Raw genomic sequence first — 21,087 nt, forward strand, 5'->3', positions numbered from 1 at the left:
TTCGAATGTTTGGAGAGACTATTTCTTGGGAACTTGATGATAATATACTCTAATCAAAGATAGCAACAGAGACCAAAAAGTCAAATTGATGGTTTTGTTTTTGTGAGTCCGGGTGTTTCCACAAGTCTAATTGCGTGTTAATGTCGGGCATAGCGTTTGATTTTGATGTGGGCAAGGTGAGTTTTGCACATGTGACAATTTTTCTTCTGTTTTCATTGTTTTTTCTGTTGCTATTAAAATGTTACTCATCTGTATCAAAATGTTCCTCGTGTGTTCTTTCTATGCCTATTTGCAATTGCCTGTTTCCTCCAGTCGGGAGCTGATAACTTTTTATGACTTTCACACTATTTTTTGACAAAGAATTAATTAGTGTTTGCTTTGCTCCCCTTTTTGCTATATCAGTTGTCTGAGCAATTATTCTCCTCAATGTTAGGCCTCATCGGTAGCTAATACGGATTTGTTTATCTAATTAACGGTTCAAATTCATAGCTAGTGGTTTTTATGACATTCAGACTCTTTGTTTAATTTCTCTTGAACGTAGTTCATAGCAATTATTGTAAACGTGTGTCTTTTTACGACTCGAAGAGGAGTATTGAGATTCTACAGGGTTTTTGACAAGAATTTTGACTTCTTTCTGTTCGAGCATTTACCTCCGTTTTTGATTGTTGACTTCTGTTTTCGAACATCGGACTTTAACAGTAGCCTCGTTTGTAATGTATAGTAATTAGGAACTGCTGGTAATGTTCAAGTTGAAGAGGTCATTTTGAGATTTTTTGTTTCTATTTAAGCCAACCCTAATTATCTAAACTACACCGCACAAACCTCCCCACCATCTATCTACCACCCCCCCCCCCCCGCAACACCTATCTACACCCCCCTCCCACCGCACCGCCCCCCCCCCCAAAAAAAAACCTACCCCCCCCCCTCACCGCCCTCGCACCCCTCCCAACTTACCCCCACCCACCCCCTCCCTTCACCTAGCTACCCCCACCTACTCCTTAACTTCCCCAGCACTACCCACCTCCCCAACCTATCTACCCACCTACCTACCCACCACCACCACCCACCTACCTACCTACCTACCCCCCCCCACCTACCTCTACCCCAACTACCCCCTCCCTTCAGCTAACTACCCCCCACCGACTCCCCTCCTCCCCCAACTACCCCAGCACTACCCACCTCCCTAACCTATCTACCCACCCACCCCACCTAGCTCCCCCGCACCTAAAAAGTTGTCGGCATTTTTAAAACACTTTAATGTGGCTTTTTGGGCTTTTTTGTTATTTTTTGTCTTGTCTATTTCGAAGTTCTGATTTCGGTAAGGTTAGGTTAGAGATTTTAATGCACGACGATTCGAGTCGCTTCCGGTATTCACCAGCTATGTTTTTTATGCAAAGTTTTTGAGTGACTTACGCCCTTGACTTTTTGCGTTTCGCGCGATCTAAAATTCTCTCTCAATCACATTTTGAAGCGGTTGAACTCCATTATCGGCAATTTAATACTAAAAATCAAATGAAAATTGCGCCGAAATTGTTGTCATTTTTTACTTTAAATCCTAATAGTGGTATATGTTAACCTCAAATGTAGTTATTTGAAGCCCACTATTGAACCTCTTAGTCCCATTCCCCCCACCCGACTGAAGCAGCCTGCAATTGATTAGAGCTCCCACTAGTCGTTCGAAAACAATTCTTCCGACGTTTAGTCGATTATGTTTTCAAACGAGTCTTGGCGAATATATGAGTTTTGCCCGTATTTGTTGTTCATTTTGTTGTCCTATCACTTGGTCTCATCAAGCCCAAAAAGTGTTATTTCTTGCTAATTAAGAGTAAGTGAATTGACCTAAAAGTTTCAATTCAAAGATAAATGTTTCTATTACTGTGAGACGAAGTGTTTTGCCATTTGTTTTTTCTCGTTGTCTTGTCGGTTGTCCTAATTAACAACACTAATCATTGGCCTTTTAGTAGCGCGTTATTCCAGCCAAATAAGCGCCTTTTAGCTATTGTTTTCTTTGAAGTAAATACAATTGGTGTTTAATTGATCTCAAACGAAATTTGTAGCAATTATATTAGTCCTGTTGGTTTTTTTAATGCGAATTTTCGCTTGACTGCTTTTTCGTCTGACCCATTTGACTTTTTGTCCTCAAAGACGGGATGAACGTGTAGTGCCCAGCGGGTGTTAGGTGCTCTTAGAGCCTTTCAGCTCTCTATTCTCCAAGTATGCGATTCACAGAAACTCTATTGGAGACTTATGATGTGGAAGTGGTTCTTAGAGGTTGACCCACCATCCCCCCACAACCCCACCGCACATGAGCCCCCTTTCACTTCACCCCAATCCGCAACCCTTCACATCGCTCAGGCCGTAAGGGCCCCGTAGAACCGAAAAACCGCCTTCCCATCGGTGCGCTCTCCCCATAGTTCCCAACCCCCCACCGCAGCACCCCTTGTAACGACAGCTTTCCTATCATTGTCAAGGAAATTTTTATACCGCCCAATTCGTTATTAGCAGTTTACCAGCTGTCGGAAAACTAAGTTGTGCACTTCGCTTTTTTAACTTTATATCCACTATACTGTAAATTGTCGTCGCATTAAACGTTTTGTTAGTCCAAATAACTAATCGTTCAGCTTTGCTGAATAATAAGTTCGATTATTGGAACCACAGTAAGTTCTAGTCAACTAAACCATTTTTTCTACGTTTTGGTTAAGAACTCAATAATTCAAGTTGGGGCTATTCAACTCCGGAATTTTTGTATCCCTATAGGTTGCTCACTGTTCATGTATATAAACGAATCTTAGGGGCATATTCGGTTTCAGAATAGAACGGAATTCACAGAAGAGTCCGTCTTTTGCCATAAGCGGACTTGGATTATTGGTCAAAACAGAGATCCTTTGTTAGTCACTGGGGCCGAAGCCATAGAGACGACGTAGCATTTAGATTTTTGGCTTGTAAAACTCAAATCTGTGAAATGTAAATTTATCTTTCACCACCTATTACTTTCAACGATTTGATTTCAAATTGTTCGCCTGGTCAAAGAAACGGAATTTTTCGTCACCCTAATGATTAGATATCAGAGCTTCTTTCATTTCCTTTCTCTCAGGATACTCAAACATTCAAAACCAAATCGATGGTAAGATAAGTTACAAGCTTAACGTTAGCAAGACACTATTTTACGGCTCAAGTGAGATTGCGACAGTCCGCAAATTTTATCGGTTCGACATTCAAACTTTCTACATTTCCGCTTCTCCGTGGTTGCGGTTTCAGTTCTATCACCAGGTTGTTATTCTTGTTGTACATATCAATTTTTTACCGTTGATTGGGTGAACCCAACTATGTCGACACAACTTCAAAACTTCACTTTTTCCATGCAATACTGACGTCAGGAGTTTGTGGTTAACCATGTAGATAACCATTGAATTTTCCAAATACACGTCAGGGTTTCGGTGTAGAATTTACGTAATAATCTAAGTGAAGATAAAGCGTGCTCCGTGTTATTATATTTATAAATGAAATATGTCGACAGTGACTCAACTTTGACTCAAAATTAAAGTTTGAGGAAAATTGAAATGCTGGGAATGCACACTCCCGCTGAGCTCACCTCACGCCTCTTCAAATGAGCTGATGCTAGCCTCAATAAACCGTGGCTAGCTACTGACGAAGCCAACCGCTCGCCGGTTGTTTGAGAGCAGTCCGCGACGTTAAATACAATTGTTTTTCAAAAGGCTTTAGTGATTTCTTGAATCTTCGTATAGAAAAAGATGTTTTATGAAATCTTAAGTATTGTATGCTGTGGTTAATATTTATGTTTGTTTTTGTTGCGACATTGACTGCCCCAGTTTTCAAATAGAATCTAAATGTTTGTCTCTTTTTACATTGTCTCTCATTGATTTCCTCTAGGTTATTATATAAAGTGTTTTTATTTTAAATTATTTTTTGCCGCATTGGATTTCGGATAGATTTTTAAATAATATATAGCCCTCCTGTTCTTTTTTCGCAATAAAGATTGTGTACTTTATTGACTGTCAATTTTCTATGTTGCGGGAAAAGTGTCCAGGTCATAAGTAAATCAATTCTTTAGAACGTTATTCCGCTTTTTTCGCTCTTTTTAACCTTCATCGGCTAGTTTTGTTGCTCCCTCATTCTGCTCAAATTGCTTCTAGACAGTAGTTGTCCAGCAAAGCAATGTAAAATCACTAAGTCGATATCGGAAGGCGAAGTCGAAAATAGAATGATATAATCTCATCAAGGCAAGTTTTACATTATTATTAACTGATTGTTGAACTTTGTTTTTGCCAGTCTTAGTTACGAGGTCTAAGGTATTTGCTAATCATACTATTTCCTGCACCATCTCATTAAGAAAAAGGGTTAGCATAACTATCAAATTCAGTCAAGGGATCTTTTCCGTTTGTGCCCCCAATACGTTATGATCCCCCCAGGTACACGCCATTACATAAATCATTGTAAAAATATGGCACGTGCGTCTGGGATTGCAAATAGTATGCACGCACTAAGCTGGGGAGGGGGGCGGGTACAAACGGAAAAGATCCAAATCAATTTTATGCGCTCTTTTGTCATATTGTAAAGAAATCAATTGTTTTCTTTCTTTTTTCCAATCTAATCGGCGTCATATGGAGTCAATGGCCATCTACTAGGGTATGCGTAATTTATTGTAACTGTTTGTAATTTTTTACGACTCGAATTGGAGGTTTAGTTTCCAGGTGTTTGCCAGTCAAACTTGAAACTTGAGTATTAATGTTTTTTCTTGGTTTTTACGAACGGCTGGTATTTTTTATTGATTTTTTTCCAAGATTCAGGCTTTTCAACTGAGCAAGTGCAATTACCTCACTCATAACATGACTCCTATACGCACTTACTCAACTTTAATTGAGATCAAGGTATCTTTAAGTTAAGATCTGGTGTGCAGAGATCTAACAAATCCTTCTTTATCAAGGTCATTTTGTAGCTTAGTGTTGTTTTTGTTGGTATCATATCGATTCGTTTTTTAAATGATAATCTAAATCTGCGTTCCGTGGTCTGTTTTGTTAGTATAAGGCCGGTCTCTATATAGAATGAGGTTGTTAGTTAGTATAAGGCTGGTAATTGACCCAATGAATCTTTAGTTATTTTTTGAATTAGTGTGTTTGCAGTGTTCGTAACCACTGGTGTAACCACAGGTCACCTTTTGACTAGGCCCTCTACGGGCCCCCTGTCAAATTTTGAAAGCTGATTTTTTTGTTTATAGCTGAGGATTTCAGTCACTTTGACCCTATTTGTTTTCATTAAATACTATTTTTAATAGCCGTACAGCGATAGCTGGGGCTATTATTGGCCTTCTCTTGGTTTTTTTACAATCCAAGAATTGGATTGTATTGGTGCTCTGTCTTTTTTTTTAATTTTTGTAAGATGTTTTCACACCTTTTTTCATGACTTTTGAGCTTTGAAAACTGGATAAACAGGTAAAGCTCAGCGGGTTTATTAGAGGCCCTTAGCAGCGTTCAGTAGTCCTTCAAGTGCTCAGTGTGGTGAAGCTGCTGGGAATGCCCTAATTCAAGGTTAAAAGGTCATTTTAGGAGTTTTCGAGCCCAAAATGTTGCAATTTATGAAGTTGCAATTTATTTAGTTTTCGAATTATTTGTTAAACCAGTCTAAAATTGAGGTTTGTAAAAGTCGATAAAAGTTTTTTGCAAGATATAATTTCTTTTCATGGCCAGTTTAAGAGCTATGTGGTGGTATTAAAAACACACGCAAATGTATACTAATTTTTACATTTTTTTTCAAGTTCAATGAAAATTTTTGTCATTTTTTGATTTTTTCTAGACGTAGGTGTCAAGAAACCTCCTCTAGGGTTTGATAATAGGTTAGTGCAGAATTTCGAGAGGTAATAGAATGGTTTTCAACTTTTTAACATCACGAAGTTTAGCAAATTTTCTATAAAAACTTGCAATTTTTTTTAAATTTCCTGACATTTACTTTCATTTTTAAGTTTTTTTCAGCTCTCCGTGCCAATAAACCTCCTATGGGATAGGATACTTGGTTACTGAAAAATTTTTATTGTCCATGTGATGGTTTTCAACATTTTAATATCACAATTTTAGCAATTTTTTGATGAAATTTGCTATTTTAAAGTTTGTCACTTTTAGGCTTCTCCAGCCTCAAGGGCCACAGAACCTCCTCTAGGATTTGATAAGGGGTTACTTCACAGTTTCTAGTGGCAATAAAAGAGTTTTCAATTTTTAATAACACGCATTTTAGCATTTTTTTTGAAAGTTTTTTTGAATCTTTTTTGAAAATTTTTCAAGTTTTCCGGCGCCGTGGGCGAATGAACCGCCTCTTTGGTTTGATGATAAATTACTGCATAGTATGAAGCTATATAGAGCTTGAAATAGGAATACTATATAGTCTCTGGAGACAATGGAATGCTTCAAGATATTCATATCGAAATTTTTAGCCTGACTTTCTTAAAATTTGCGATTTTTAATTTTTTTCGTTTATCATTTTTTCGAGTTCAACAATCTCTACTGACCAACGAAAATTTCTCAAGTCTTGCGGTTGGGTTGCGTTAAAAAATTGCAGAGACAAACTAGTGGTTTAAATTTTTATCAAATATAGAAGTTTTCTTCAATTTTTGCACTTTTAAGTCTTTTGAAGCACTTGTCAGTTTTTTTTTGTTTTTGAAGCACTTGTCATATTTCTGGAGTTTATCTGCCTTTAGTGAATAAATCTCTTGCAAGGCTTGTGCGTGTATTAATGAGTATATTGAATCCTATTATATTTGGTCTTTAGAGTAAAAGCGTCAGAGTTATAGCAATTATAATTTGTTTCTCAACTTTTGAGATGGTCTTTTCGGCTGGGACTGTTCAATTGATCTGCTGGTCAGATACAGTAGTTCTCAGTTTTTCATTCAATTCTTTGGATTGTATTTCAGGATTTGTCCTGCTATGTTTTTTTATTTCGACATCATGATGTTTGTTACGAACATATGACGTCACAGCCACTTTTTGTTCATTCGTTCACGCAATTTCAACTGAATTGCATGTGTGACGTCATTTTTTGCTCTTAGTGGAGTGAGTTATTCTGCTCATGCGCCTGATTAAATTTTTGGTCAGATCTGGTGTGCAGAGATCTAACAAATCCTTCTTTATCAAGGTCATTTTGTAGCTTAGTGTTGTTTTTGTTGGTATCATATCGATTCGTTTTTTAAATGATAATCTAAATCTGCGTTCCGTGGTCTGTTTTGTTAGTATAAGGCCGGTCTCTATATAGAATGAGGTTGTTAGTTAGTATAAGGCTGGTAATTGACCTAATGAATCTTTAGTTATTTTTTGAATTAGTGTGTTTGCAGTGTTCGTAACCACTGGTGTAACCACAGGTCACCTTTTGACTAGGCCCTCTACGGGCCCCCTGTCAAATTTTGAAAGCTGATTTTTTTTCTTTATAGCTGGGGATTTCAGTCACTTTGACCCTATTTGTTTTCATTTAATACTTTTTTGTAATAGCCGTACAGCGATAGCTGGGGCTATTATTGGCCTTCTCTTGGTTTTTTTACAATCCAAGAATTGGATTGTATTGGTGCTCTGTCTTTTTTTTTAATTTTTGTAAGATGTTTTCACACCTTTTTTCATGACTTTTGAGCTTTGAAAACTGGATAAACAGGTAAAGCTCAGCGGGTTTATTAGAGGCCCTTAGCAGCGTTCAGTAGTCCTTCAAGTGCTCAGTGTGGTGAAGCTGCTGGGAATGCCCTAATTCAAGGTTAAAAGGTCATTTTAGGAGTTTTCGAGCCCAAAATGTTGCAATTTATGAAGTTGCACTTTATTTAGTTTTCGAATTATTTGTTAAACCAGTCTAAAATTGAGGTTTGTAAAAGTCGATAAAAGTTTTTTGCAAGATATAATTTCTTTTCATGGCCAGTTTAAGAGCTATGTGGTGGTATTAAAAACACACGCAAATGTATACTAATTTTTACATTTTTTTTCAAGTTCAATGAAAATTTTTGTCATTTTTTGATTTTTTCTAGACGTAGGTGTCAAGAAACCTCCTCTAGGGTTTGATAATAGGTTAATGCAGAATTTCTAGAGGTAATAGAATGGTTTTCAACTTTTTAACATCACGAAGTTTAGCAAATTTTCTATAAAAACTTGCAATTTTTTTTAAATTTCCTGACATTTACTTTCATTTTTAAGTTTTTTTCAGCCCTCCGTGCCAATAAACCTCCTATAGGATAGGATACTTGGTTACTGAAAAATTTTTATTGTCCATGTGATGGTTTTCAACATTTTAATATCACAATTTTAGCAATTTTTTGATGAAATTTGCTATTTTAAAGTTTGTCACTTTTAGGCTTCTCCAGCCTCAAGGGCCACAGAACCTCCTCTAGGATTTGATAAGGGGTTACTTCACAGTTTCTAGTGGCAATAAAAGAGTTTTCAATTTTTAATATCACGCATTTTAGCATTTTTTTTGAAAGTTTTTTTGAATCTTTTTTGAAAATTTTTCAAGTTTTCCGGCGCCGTGGGCGAATGAACCGCCTCTTTGGTTTGATGATAAATTACTGCATAGTATGAAGCTATATAGAGCTTGAAATAGGAATACTATATAGTCTCTGGAGACAATGGAATGCTTCAAGATATTAATATCGAAATTTTTAGTTCAACAATCTCTACTGACCAACGAAAATTTCTCAAGTTTTGCGGTTGGGTTGCGTTAAAAAATTTCAGAGACAAATTAGTGGTTTAAATTTTTATCAAATATAGAAATTTTCTTCAATTTTTGCACTTTTCAGTCTTTTGAAGCACTTGTCAGTTTTTTTGTTTTTGAAGCACTTGTCATATTTCTGGAGTTTATCTGCCTATAGTGAATAAATCTCTTGCAAGGCTTGTGCGTGTATTAATGAGTATATTGAATCCTATTATATTTGGTCTTTAGAGTAAAAGCGTCAGAGTTATAGCAATTATAATTTGTTTCTCAACTTTTGAGATGGTCTTTTCGGCTGGGACTGTTCAATTGATCTGCTGGTCAGATACAGTAGTTCTCAGTTTTTCATTCAATTCTTTGGATTGTATTTCAGGATTTGTCCTGCTATGTTTTTTTATTTCGACATCATGATGTTTGTTACGAACATATGACGTCACAGCCACTTTTTGTTCATTCGTTCACGCAATTTCAACTGAATTGCATGTGTGACGTCATTTTTTGCTCTTAGTGGAGTGAGTTATTCTGCTCATGCGCCTGATTAAATTTTTGGTCAGATCTGGTGTGCAGAGATCTAACAAATCCTTCTTTATCAAGGTCATTTTGTAGCTTAGTGTTGTTTTTGTTGGTATCATATCGATTCGTTTTTTAAATGATAATCTAAATCTGCGTTCCGTGGTCTGTTTTGTTAGTATAAGGCCGGTCTCTATATAGAATGAGGTTGTTAGTTAGTATAAGGCTGGTAATTGACCTAATGAATCTTTAGTTATTTTTTGAATTAGTGTGTTTGCAGTGTTCGTAACCACTGGTGTAACCACAGGTCACCTTTTGACTAGGCCCTCTACGGGCCCCCTGTCAAATTTTGAAAGCTGATTTTTTTTCTTTATAGCTGGGGATTTCAGTCACTTTGACCCTATTTGTTTTCATTTAATACTTTTTTGTAATAGCCGTACAGCGATAGCTGGGGCTATTATTGGCCTTCTCTTGGTTTTTTTACAATCCAAGAATTGGATTGTATTGGTGCTCTGTCTTTTTTTTTAATTTTTGTAAGATGTTTTCACACCTTTTTTCATGACTTTTGAGCTTTGAAAACTGGATAAACAGGTAAAGCTCAGCGGGTTTATTAGAGGCCCTTAGCAGCGTTCAGTAGTCCTTCAAGTGCTCAGTGTGGTGAAGCTGCTGGGAATGCCCTAATTCAAGGTTAAAAGGTCATTTTAGGAGTTTTCGAGCCCAAAATGTTGCAATTTATGAAGTTGCACTTTATTTAGTTTTCGAATTATTTGTTAAACCAGTCTAAAATTGAGGTTTGTAAAAGTCGATAAAAGTTTTTTGCAAGATATAATTTCTTTTCATGGCCAGTTTAAGAGCTATGTGGTGGTATTAAAAACACACGCAAATGTATACTAATTTTTACATTTTTTTTCAAGTTCAATGAAAATTTTTGTCATTTTTTGATTTTTTCTAGACGTAGGTGTCAAGAAACCTCCTCTAGGGTTTGATAATAGGTTAATGCAGAATTTCTAGAGGTAATAGAATGGTTTTCAACTTTTTAACATCACGAAGTTTAGCAAATTTTCTATAAAAACTTGCAATTTTTTTTAAATTTCCTGACATTTACTTTCATTTTTAAGTTTTTTTCAGCCCTCCGTGCCAATAAACCTCCTATAGGATAGGATACTTGGTTACTGAAAAATTTTTATTGTCCATGTGATGGTTTTCAACATTTTAATATCACAATTTTAGCAATTTTTTGATGAAATTTGCTATTTTAAAGTTTGTCACTTTTAGGCTTCTCCAGCCTCAAGGGCCACAGAACCTCCTCTAGGATTTGATAAGGGGTTACTTCACAGTTTCTAGTGGCAATAAAAGAGTTTTCAATTTTTAATATCACGCATTTTAGCATTTTTTTTGAAAGTTTTTTTGAATCTTTTTTGAAAATTTTTCAAGTTTTCCGGCGCCGTGGGCGAATGAACCGCCTCTTTGGTTTGATGATAAATTACTGCATAGTATGAAGCTATATAGAGCTTGAAATAGGAATACTATATAGTCTCTGGAGACAATGGAATGCTTCAAGATATTAATATCGAAATTTTTAGTTCAACAATCTCTACTGACCAACGAAAATTTCTCAAGTTTTGCGGTTGGGTTGCGTTAAAAAATTTCAGAGACAAATTAGTGGTTTAAATTTTTATCAAATATAGAAATTTTCTTCAATTTTTGCACTTTTCAGTCTTTTGAAGCACTTGTCAGTTTTTTTGTTTTTGAAGCACTTGTCATATTTCTGGAGTTTATCTGCCTATAGTGAATAAATCTCTTGCAAGGCTTGTGCGTGTATTAATGAGTATATTGAATCCTATTATATTTGGTCTTTAGAGTAAAAGCGTCAGAGTTATAGCAATTATAATTTGTTTCTCAACTTTTGAGATGGTCTTTTCGGCTGGGCTGTTCAACTGATCTGCTGATCAGATACAGTAGTTCTCAGTTTTTCATTCAATTCTTTGGATTGTATTTCAGGATTTGTCCTGCTATTTTTTTTTTATTTCGACATGATGTTTGTTACGAACATATGACGTCACAGCCACTTTTTGTTCATTCGTTCATGCAATTTCAACTGAATTGCATGTGTGACGTCATTTTTTGCTCTTGGTGGAGTGAGTTTTTCTGCTCATGCGCCTGATTAAATTTTTGGTCACACTTGACTTACGTCACTCTCAAAAATGACTTCCTCACTTTGAAATTGACTTTTATTTACTTTAATTCAAAAAGATAAGGTCAAATGGGTGTGTGTCACTCTAAATGAAGGTTATTTGAGATCAGCTAATAGAGGCAGCAATAACTTATACCGATTTTGAATCAAAATATAACAGATCAGCCTTCAATGAAAAACAAATTTTTTTGGTCTGTCTTTTTTACTGTTTTTTTAGACTGCCGATCTACGAATCTATTGCGGCTATTTTCTGGCAATCTGCCAGCTATGTTTAAAATTTTTGTGCGAGTATTTGTTAATTGCTCTCAAACGAAGTTTGTAGCAGTTAGATTAGTCATGTGGTCTTTTTAATTCGATTTTTCGCTTGACCGATTTTTTGTCTGACCCATTTGACTTTTCGTCCTCAAAAACGGCATAAACAGGAAGAGCTCGGAGGGCATTTAATGGCCGAACCGATCTCTTAGTGCCTTACTAGTCTCTAAATTTCCCCCCTCGGTCACCCCTCCCCCCTATGTTAGCATCCCTAAGCCCCAGCTGTCTACTAACGAAGCTACCTACTCGCCCGTCGTTTTAGAGCAATTCACCCGACGTTAGTCTGTTATTTATTTTTGTTGTCTTATCCAGAAGTTGTATTTTTAATAGCCGCCCTCATCTCAACCGGCTATTATAGCGCTCCTATTTTTTTACTTCGTCGAATAAAAAAATGTTTCGCTTTACCTCATTTTGCCGCCTTTTCAACATTTTGCGTGAAATCTTTTTGACTTCTCTAGGCTAGTTTCTCTCTTCTCTCATTCTGCTAAAAGTGATTTTGAACATCAGTTGCTCAGCAAAGCAATTCAAAATGAACAGAGTCAGTATAAAAAATTGAAGTCAGAAGTAGAAACGGGATAAACCCATAAAGCCTAATTTTAGATGCCCGCTATTTGAACGTCGTTGCTATAAGTCTTAGTTACCATCTCTAATGCTTATTGGTATTGATAGTAGCCCCTGTAGCCTCTCTCTAAGAAATAGAAGTACGTTATGTTCAACTACGAAATGCCATCAAAATAAATCGGACTTAAAAATGTTTTTGTACAAAATTTTTTTTTAATATCTATTCTTTCAATCCCAATCATGCTTATTCGAATCAACGGCGGCGATTTTCCGGCAATCTGCCGGGTATGTTTAAACTTGTATACTTAGCCTTTATAGCCTTTATGCTTAGCCTTTATTAGAACAGGCGTACGCTTCTGAGAACCATTTGATTTAATGTTTTCAGTTGACAGCTAATGTATTTTAAAAACCTTAACATTCACTGTGTTAAAAGTACTATTAGTCGATTTTTGAGTGCCTTTGTTTTTTTAAACTGACTGTTTTCATTTCCCCTAGTCACCCTCTCATGCTCTATGACATTATTAATGCCATTGGTTCAAACTTGAGTTTGTTTTAATTTTTATACAGCTAAGCATCATCTGTTTTGGAAGTGTTTTTTGTTCCGACCCCTCTTGAGGGGGGAGGAACTAATTACTCAACTGGTTTTTTTTGTTCAAAAAATTTTGACAGATCGATATATTCATCATAGAGAGTTGTGAGTGGCATCATTAAAAAGCCCGTCCAGCGTAGAATATGGAAGAAAAAAGATTTTTTCGAATTTCATTTTCTAGAGCGAGTTATCCTGGTTTAAATTTTGTGAATATTAGACCGATTTGCGTTTATTTTATTCACATTTTCCGGGATTTTTGATTGAATTTGCCGGAAGTACACACCCTAAATTTTTATTTTTGTCGATATTTGACGATTTTTGTGCACATAAGGCGTACTCTGAGTAATTACAGGTCTCAAGCGCTTCCTTTCGAGGAATAAAGGAACCTATTTAATTAACTTTAGTTAATTAATTTTTTTAGTTTTAGTTTTATCTGAGGTTGTTTTGACCGTGTTAATAAGTTTTCTTAAAAAATGTTGATAAATTTTGGATGTAATTAATGTTTGTTGTTATTGTTGTTTAATTTTGTTGTTCGTCTTGACTTGCTTTTGTAATAATTGCTGATCTCTTCAGTCTAATGCGGCATTTCGTACTCTACTGATCTACTTCCGTTGGAGGCAATTTTTTTTACACGTTTCGGAAAATTAATTGTTGGGTTTTTTATCTGTTCCTCATTTGTACCAAACGTTTATACCAAAAATATGGATGAGCGGGGTCGGAACTTTATGTGCGAACGCACATTAGCGAGCCTACTTGTTGTCTATTGGATGATCCTACCGTCCTTTGTTGTTTTGTCATTTAGTGCATTGTTAGAAATATTAAACGATCTTACGCTGCTTAAAGTTAAATATTTTGTGAGAAGATTTTAAATTATAATTTTGTGTTGAATTGACGTGAGCGCTGGTTTTTAATGATGAGTTGTTGTTTTTCGACCTTATCGAGTTTGGGCATACTTTCTAAAGGCGCGTGCTGGGAACCGTTTTATAAATTGTTTTATTTTGGTGTGATAACTTTGACGCGACTGTTTTCCTGTAAAAAAAAACTTCTCAGGTATTTTTTCTGTATTTTTATTATTGCGTTTGTATGTTCATATGATTTGACGTTTTTGACATCAATTGATTTTTAATTCCTTTATTTTTGAGATTCGGGATATCTTAATTGCCCTCTCATTCGAAATTTGTTAACCGAAATTAATTCGCGGCGGTTTTGCGGTGAAAACAGCCCAAATTGTTTGTTTTTAGGCCTATAATTATTGAACTTATCCCCCACAAGCCACCGCTTACTCATGCTCCTCGATTCAGCGGCCAACCGAGCACTCTAAACAGAATCAAACCCCACCAGTCATTTGAGAATAATTTAGCCCACTTTAGTCAAATGTTTCGAAATTGTGAATTTGTCTAAAAATATCACGGGTGCTCGGATTCTGATTTCAATTTTAGTTTGGATTGACGCAGGAGCTTGGACAACCAGATATGGATTCTAATCTTTAGATCTGATATTTAGTTGAGTTTCAAAATCCAGGTTAAAGTTTCTGAGCAACGGGCATCTTTGATGTAAAAATATGGAAGGCCGTGTTTTCCGTTTCAATTATCTCGTTGCATATGCATATAACGCAGATGCATTAGATCTTACTTTACTCACTGAATACTCTAAATTCTGGTCGAACTGAGATTTTTTAAAGCAACTTGTTGAGTTTTTTTTCTACCAAAAGACCATTTGTGGTGAATAAAACATCGTCTCGCGTAATGATTAACCAATAATGTACAAAAATTGGCTGTAAGTTGTCAGTTATAGTTTAATATTAGTTAAGAGTCAGTATTCCTGCTACCCATCGGAGCGGATTAGTTAAATGAGCCGGCTTTGGATTTGATTATAATCATCTGCTGAATCTTAATGAACAGTCTGCGGACTATCGTTTCAGGTTTATTGTGATGTTTGAAAGGTCGATCGAATTAACAGTGAGCAACGGAGTGGGAACGAGACCATCGGATGTGGAAAGTGGAAATTCAACAACTGAAATTGAATTAATAATCAAGCAGGAATTTGAGGGAAGTGGCGAGCATTGTAGTTATTCTCGATTCTAGAATCGAATTTCAAATTGGGTGTCTTCTCCGCGCGCCCGTCAACAAACATAGTGATCATATAGTTTTATACGGCTCACATGCCCGTAAAGTGATAAGATTCTCAAAATTTTACTATATGGAGCGTCAATTATATGGAAAGTCAACTATATGGAGCGTCCATGTTCTTTTGTCTTTGTATTCTCAACTAAATTAAGACGAGAAATAATCAAAATACTAGATTTTAGTAACTACAAGTTGCATTCATATCTTTCGGCAGACTTAAGTGTATCATTTGTTTTTTATAGCTGCGAAGCTGTAAGCTGAGCGGAGCTATATTGCGGTGCTCTTGGTTTTTTACAATTCAAAGAATTTGAATTGTATTGGGGCGCTGTTTTTTTACGACTCGAAGAGGAGTATTGGAGAAGTCCTTTTTTTTCAATCACTTTAGTTGGAGTGAATTTTGAAGCAGGAAATGAAACGCGTGAAAAATTTTAGAGTGGTTTGGGTGCTGAACAAAAGTGAAGACGGGAGCGAAAAGAGAGTGGTTTTTTGTTCATTCCGCTGTTTTCGAGAGAGCGAGAAATTGAGGTGTGAAAAAATTTCTGTAAGCGAACGAAATTTTGTGTTCAGGGGCGGCTTTTTAAAACCTTTTTTTTGTTAATTTTTTTGGTTAAGAAGTCTTATTATGATATCGTGTAATTTTTAAGGTTGCTTTAATAGTGGTTTCTAGGTTTTTGGTCATTAATAAGAATTTTATACCATTTTGCTGGTTTTTCAGCTATTTTGCTGAATTTTAGGCGAATTTTAGCAATTTTTTTGCGTTTTGTCTTGTCATATCGCTTTGTGTGGGCTTTGAATAGACGCATGTTAGTTACTGAGTCTTTAGATACCAAGTGATTACATTTTCTTAGGTTTTAAACAATTTTTTCGTTAAGAAAAATGACAATAAACTGAAACATTTTTAATTATTCATAATTTTTTGCTGTTTTTCGCTTTTTTTCTTAACTTAGAGAAGTTTCTTAGCCTATTCGGTTTTCCTATTGTTTTCGAAGTTTTTCAGTTTTCTTTTTGCTCCATTTAACGTTTTTTGACTCTATGTGCTCTTGTGAAATCAAACAAGCTTATTTTTTTCTAAGATTTCTTTCAAGTTGTTTTTATATGCTCCTTGTTTTCTTCAACTTTTTATAGCAATTGGGGAGGCTTTTAAATGCAGTTTTTTCCAACTTTTGATGGTTATGAATTTTGATTACGATTTTTTGTTAGTAGTTAGTTTTAGGCTTGTTTTGATAGGAATTGAAGTTTTCAAGTAGTTAATTTGAGTTTACTGCTAATTTGGAGGATTTTGATCAGTTTTGCTGATTTTTAAACAAAATTTGATGGTATTTTGACTGTTTTTTTTGTTTTAATGCTTTAAGTGGGAATCGAATAGAAGCTCGTTACTTAAGTTGTTTTCGGTTACCAATTGACTAAAGTTCTCTTGGTATCAATTATTTTTTGGGAAATTTGGTTGAAAAATTGAGAATATTTAAACCATTTTTCTATTTTTTGGAGTTTTTCTCTTTTTTGAAATCTGAGAAGTTTCCTAGCCTATAATGACTTGCCCACTGTTTTGCGAACTTTTCATTGCTCTAAGTGCATAGGAACTTTACTCGGTTTTATGCCTCCCTGTACTATTTAAAAAAAACTCATTAAGTTTTTCTAGTTTTGTTCAATTTGTGTTCGAATGCCGTTTCTATTCTTCCTTATTTTTTATGGCTTTTGTGAAAGTTCAGGGTTCACAATAGTTGTTCTATTTATTAAGTCATAATCATCGGCAATTTTATCCTTTTTACTGTTTTTTCAATTTTTTGGATCGGATTTTTTTTCTAAATGGTTTTCCGAATCCATTCAAAGCTCTAGGCCTAGTTTTTTGTTTGAATTAAATTTTCATTTCTCGCTAGTGGTTTTTTTGTTCACATGCGGCATTTTGACATTGATTTTCTGTTTTTACAATTCAAAGAATTTGAATTGTATTGGGGCGCTGTCTTTTTTTTTTAAGATCTGTTCACACATTTTCATGATTTTTGAAGTCAAATTGGAGTAGTGATTTTGGTCACACCGAAACAGGAAGTGGAGCGAAGAAGCGAGTGGTTTTGCAACGTGAAATTTTTTCGCTTCAATTTTAAAGTAGAGTGAGAAAACGGTGTTTGAATAAAATTTCGCTTTTTCGCTAGTGGTTTCCAATCCATTAATAGTCCGTTCTAGGTTTAGTTTTCTGTTTAGTCAATGAAAATTCTTTGAATTGTACGTCAGGACTTGCCCCGTTGTTTTTTTGTTTCGTCTTCTTACGCTCTTTTTTCGTTTTACATCTGTTCACACCTCAAAGCTGAAAAGCCAAATTTTCTGAATGATTTCTTCCTCTCACTAACTGCTTTTGCGCGCGTGACGTCATTTCTCACTCTCTCTAGCAAAAGCCAATTAGTTTAAGGTCGAAGGAACTCACATGTGTAATAAGGGTCCCTAATGAAAAGACTTCTGCGCAATGATTTTTAACAAGCTTTATTAATTTATCGTTTAATTTTGTACATAGCTTTTTGAGCGGCGTCGATAACTTTTTCAATTTATATCTGTATCTTTTTCTATCTCTATCATAAGGCACGCAAGTCTATTCTTTCGCAGCTATTCCGGCAATCTGCCGGCTATGTTTGAAAAAGTTTTGGTTTTTAAAAAAGTTTCAACTGTTTCTCTGAGAAGGCTACACTTTTTTTGAAAACAAAAGTGGGTTTCGCTATTAAGTTAGAGCTAGATTAAAAGTTCATTTTTTAAATGCTGATATGGGGCTATTTTTGTTTGTCAACTAATGAACGTGGACCGCATTTTTTTCGTGAAATTCATCACTGTGTTCTGTCTTGCAATGGATAGTTATAATGAACAAAAAATAATAATTTCCTTAGGCATCTCTTTATGGAATCTTAGTTAATCGCGAAATTCTCATCAGTTCAAATCAAGAACAGATCAATTTGTCTTATTGACTCCTTTTGGAATTGTAACCCACATATTGAATGAATGAATTGAATTTCTCCCATTCAAATGATAAAATGACACGGATCAATCATAATCATTTATTATGGATTAACAGGAGTGGACGTTTGGACATTGAAAGTTGCGATAAGCACAAATTAGTTTTAAATGACTTCGACAACGCATCTCAAAAAAAATTCTTTAAAAATGATCCAATTGAAAGTATTAGTGGGCACTTATTGATTTATTGAGTTCGAGAGTACTTCGAAACAAAATTTGAGGTGAACTTTGACTTTCGTCGGTCGGAGCTCTCGGCCGTTTTTTTTTTCAATTCATGCGTGTACTGTGGTGTGTCTGAATCGCCTGAAAGTCTCGCTGAGCAGATTCTAGATTTGATGTCTTTGACAAAGCTTATGATCGTCAAATTTCGATTGTTTTTCGAGTTCTTCGGTTCCTTCTGTTTATTGTTGGGGACCTTAGTGACGGGGACTATATGATGAACTTGTTTTTTGTTCAGTTAATTTTGGCAAATCGATATATTCGATATGAGTGCTGTCATTAGAAAGCTTGTCAAGCTTAGAATATCAAATTAAATTTTTTAAATAAAGAATTTCGTTTTGTCAGAGGAGCTATCGACGTTTAAATTTTTGTCAACATAGATTTCCGTTATTTCGTTCATTTTCCATAATTGATGCTCAACTTTTGATCAATTATGATTTTTAAAAAATATTTTAAAATTGTTAACGATAGTGTTTTTGGTTTTACAGTTGGAGATCAAAGAGTGTTGCTGAAAAGTTTTATAGCTTTTTAGCGACAGAAATGGCTAAATCTCAAAATTCTGCCTTTTTCAGAATTGGCAAAATTCTGCCTTTTTCATGAAAAATTCCCCCAAATATGCTTAGATTAGCCCATTATCTCCAAATTTACTGGATATCGAGTCCTAATTATGGGAGTTTCAGACCTAAAATAACCATTTTTTTGCTCAGATCTGGGCTTTTTTGCCTTCGAAAGTGTACTCGAGCTAAAATGCTTTTTGCTTCGATTTGGATCCATTTATGTGTTTGTAATAGTGGCGCAGCAATAGTGAGATCAGTTTTGTCAACAAAAATATTCTGATGGCCTTGGGTCGCAGTCCTTTTTAAAACGCTATTTTTTATGCCAACTATAGGCAAGTGTTTTCATTTACAGAATCAGTTTGCGGAAGATCGTATTTAGGTTCAACTTAAACCCATTGCTTATATACGTTTTAAGAGGTTATGTCTTAGTTTCTACAGCTTCGATGCTGTTTTTGTTATCATCCAGTTGTATCAAAGATGTAAACGATGAGTAGGTTTTTTAATGTTTCACTAGAGAGGATGTGATCTGTCATTAATACAACTAAGCTACAGGCTGACTGAAATAAAATTGGAAAAGAGACATCGTTCGAAAATTCTTTTTTGAGAACACTCATTATCAGCGTCTTACGAGCTATACGCTGTTTACTGAAAGCATCATATAGGTTTCTTGATAACTCGTTAGGAAGCCAATTGGACTTTTCGTTATATCGCAACAAAAAGAACATCAAGTAAGGCGAAATCCGAGAGTTTATTAAATGTTTACGATAATCGGTTCCAATATTTGTTGGTTTTGTTGTCTTTTTACATTATCTTTTTAAAGACTTGAGAGGTCTCAAGAAAGCGTACTCTAAGAAATTGTACTCGAATTAAAATTTCTCCGGCCTTTTGTTAATTTAATTCTTTTTTGCTCAAAATTGCGTAATTTATTTTTGATATATAGATGTCCGTTTGTTAAATTGTGCATTGCGCTTCGATTTGGATCAATTTATGTGTTTGTAACAGTCGCGCAGCAATAGAAAGCTCAGTGTTTGCCAAAAAAGTATTCTGATGGCTTTGGGTCGCAGTCCTTTTTAAAATGCTATTTTTTATGCAAACTATGGACAACTGTTTTCATTTACAGAATCAATTGGTAGAAGATCGTATTTAGGTTCAACTAAACCCAATGCTTATATACGTTTTAAGAGGTTATGTCTTAGTTTCTACAGGTTTGATGCCCGTTTTTGTTATCATCCAGTTGTATGAAAGATGTAAACGCTGAGTAGGTTTTTTAATGTTTCACTAGAGCGGATGTGATCTGTCATTAATACAACTAAGCTACAGGCTGACTGAAATAAAATTGGAAAAGAGACATCGTTCGAAAATTCTTTTTTGAGAACACTCATTATCAGCGTCTTACGAGCTATACGCTGTTTACTGAAAGCATCATATAGGTTTCTTGATAACTCGTTAGGAAGCCAATTGGACTTTTCGTTATATCGCAACAAAAAGAACATCAAGTAAGGCGAAATCCGAGAGTTTATTAAATGTTTACGATAATCGGTTCCAATATTTGTTGGTTTTGTTGTCTTTTTACATTATCTTTTTAAAGACTTGAGAGGTCTCAAGAAAGCGTACTCTAAGAAATTGTACTCGAATTAAAATTTCTCCGGCCTTTTGTTAATTTAATTCTTTTTTGCTCAAAATTGCGTAATTTATTTTTGATATATAGATGTCCGTTTGTTAAATTGTGCATTGCGCTTCGATTTGGATCAATTTATGTGTTTGTAACAGTCGCGCAGCAATAGAAAGCTCAGTGTTTGCCAAAAAAGTATTCTGATGGCTTTGGGTCGCAGTCTTTTTTAAAACGCTATTTATGCCAACTATAGGCAAGTGCTTTCATTTACAGAATCAGTTTGCTGAAGATCGTATTCAGGTTCAACTTAAACCCAATGCCTATATACGATGTTTTAAGAGGTTATGTCTTGGTTTCTACAGCTTCGATGCTGTTTTTGTTATCATCCAGTTGTATCAAAGATGTAAACGCTGAGTAGGTTTTTTAATGTTTCACTAGAGAGGATGTGATCTGTCATTAATACAACTAAGCTACAGGTTGACTGAAATAAAATTGGAGAAGAGACATCGTTCGAAAATTCTTTTTTGAGAGCACTCATTATCAACGTCTTACGAGCTATACGCTGTTTACTGAAAACATCATATAGGTTTCTTGATAACTCGTTAGGAAGCCAATTGGACTTTTTCGTTATATGGCAACAAAAAGAACATTAAGTAAGGCGAAATCCGAGAGTTTATCAAATGTTTACAATAATTGGTTCCAATGTTTGTTGGTTTTGTTGTCTT

General features: G+C 35.3%; 1 protein-coding gene across 1 annotated transcript in view; it reads left to right on the top strand.

Moving 5' to 3' along the window:
- Window positions 1-14,674: 14,674 nt before the first annotated feature.
- The window catches only part of LOC142338511 (protein N-lysine methyltransferase METTL21D-like), a 29,127-nt gene continuing 22,714 nt past the window's right edge, over window positions 14,675-21,087 (top strand). Inside the window, exon 1 of the mRNA XM_075388293.1 lies at window positions 14,675-14,903. Coding sequence (XP_075244408.1) covers window positions 14,783-14,903 — 121 coding nt within the window. The 5' untranslated portion in view covers window positions 14,675-14,782. The remainder of the gene's footprint in view (window positions 14,904-21,087) is intronic.

The sequence above is a fragment of the Convolutriloba macropyga genome, chromosome 4 (genome assembly GCF_964194025.1).
Source record: "Convolutriloba macropyga chromosome 4, txConMacr16.3, whole genome shotgun sequence".
In the NCBI taxonomy this organism is placed as follows: Eukaryota; Metazoa; Xenacoelomorpha; order Acoela; family Convolutidae; genus Convolutriloba; species Convolutriloba macropyga.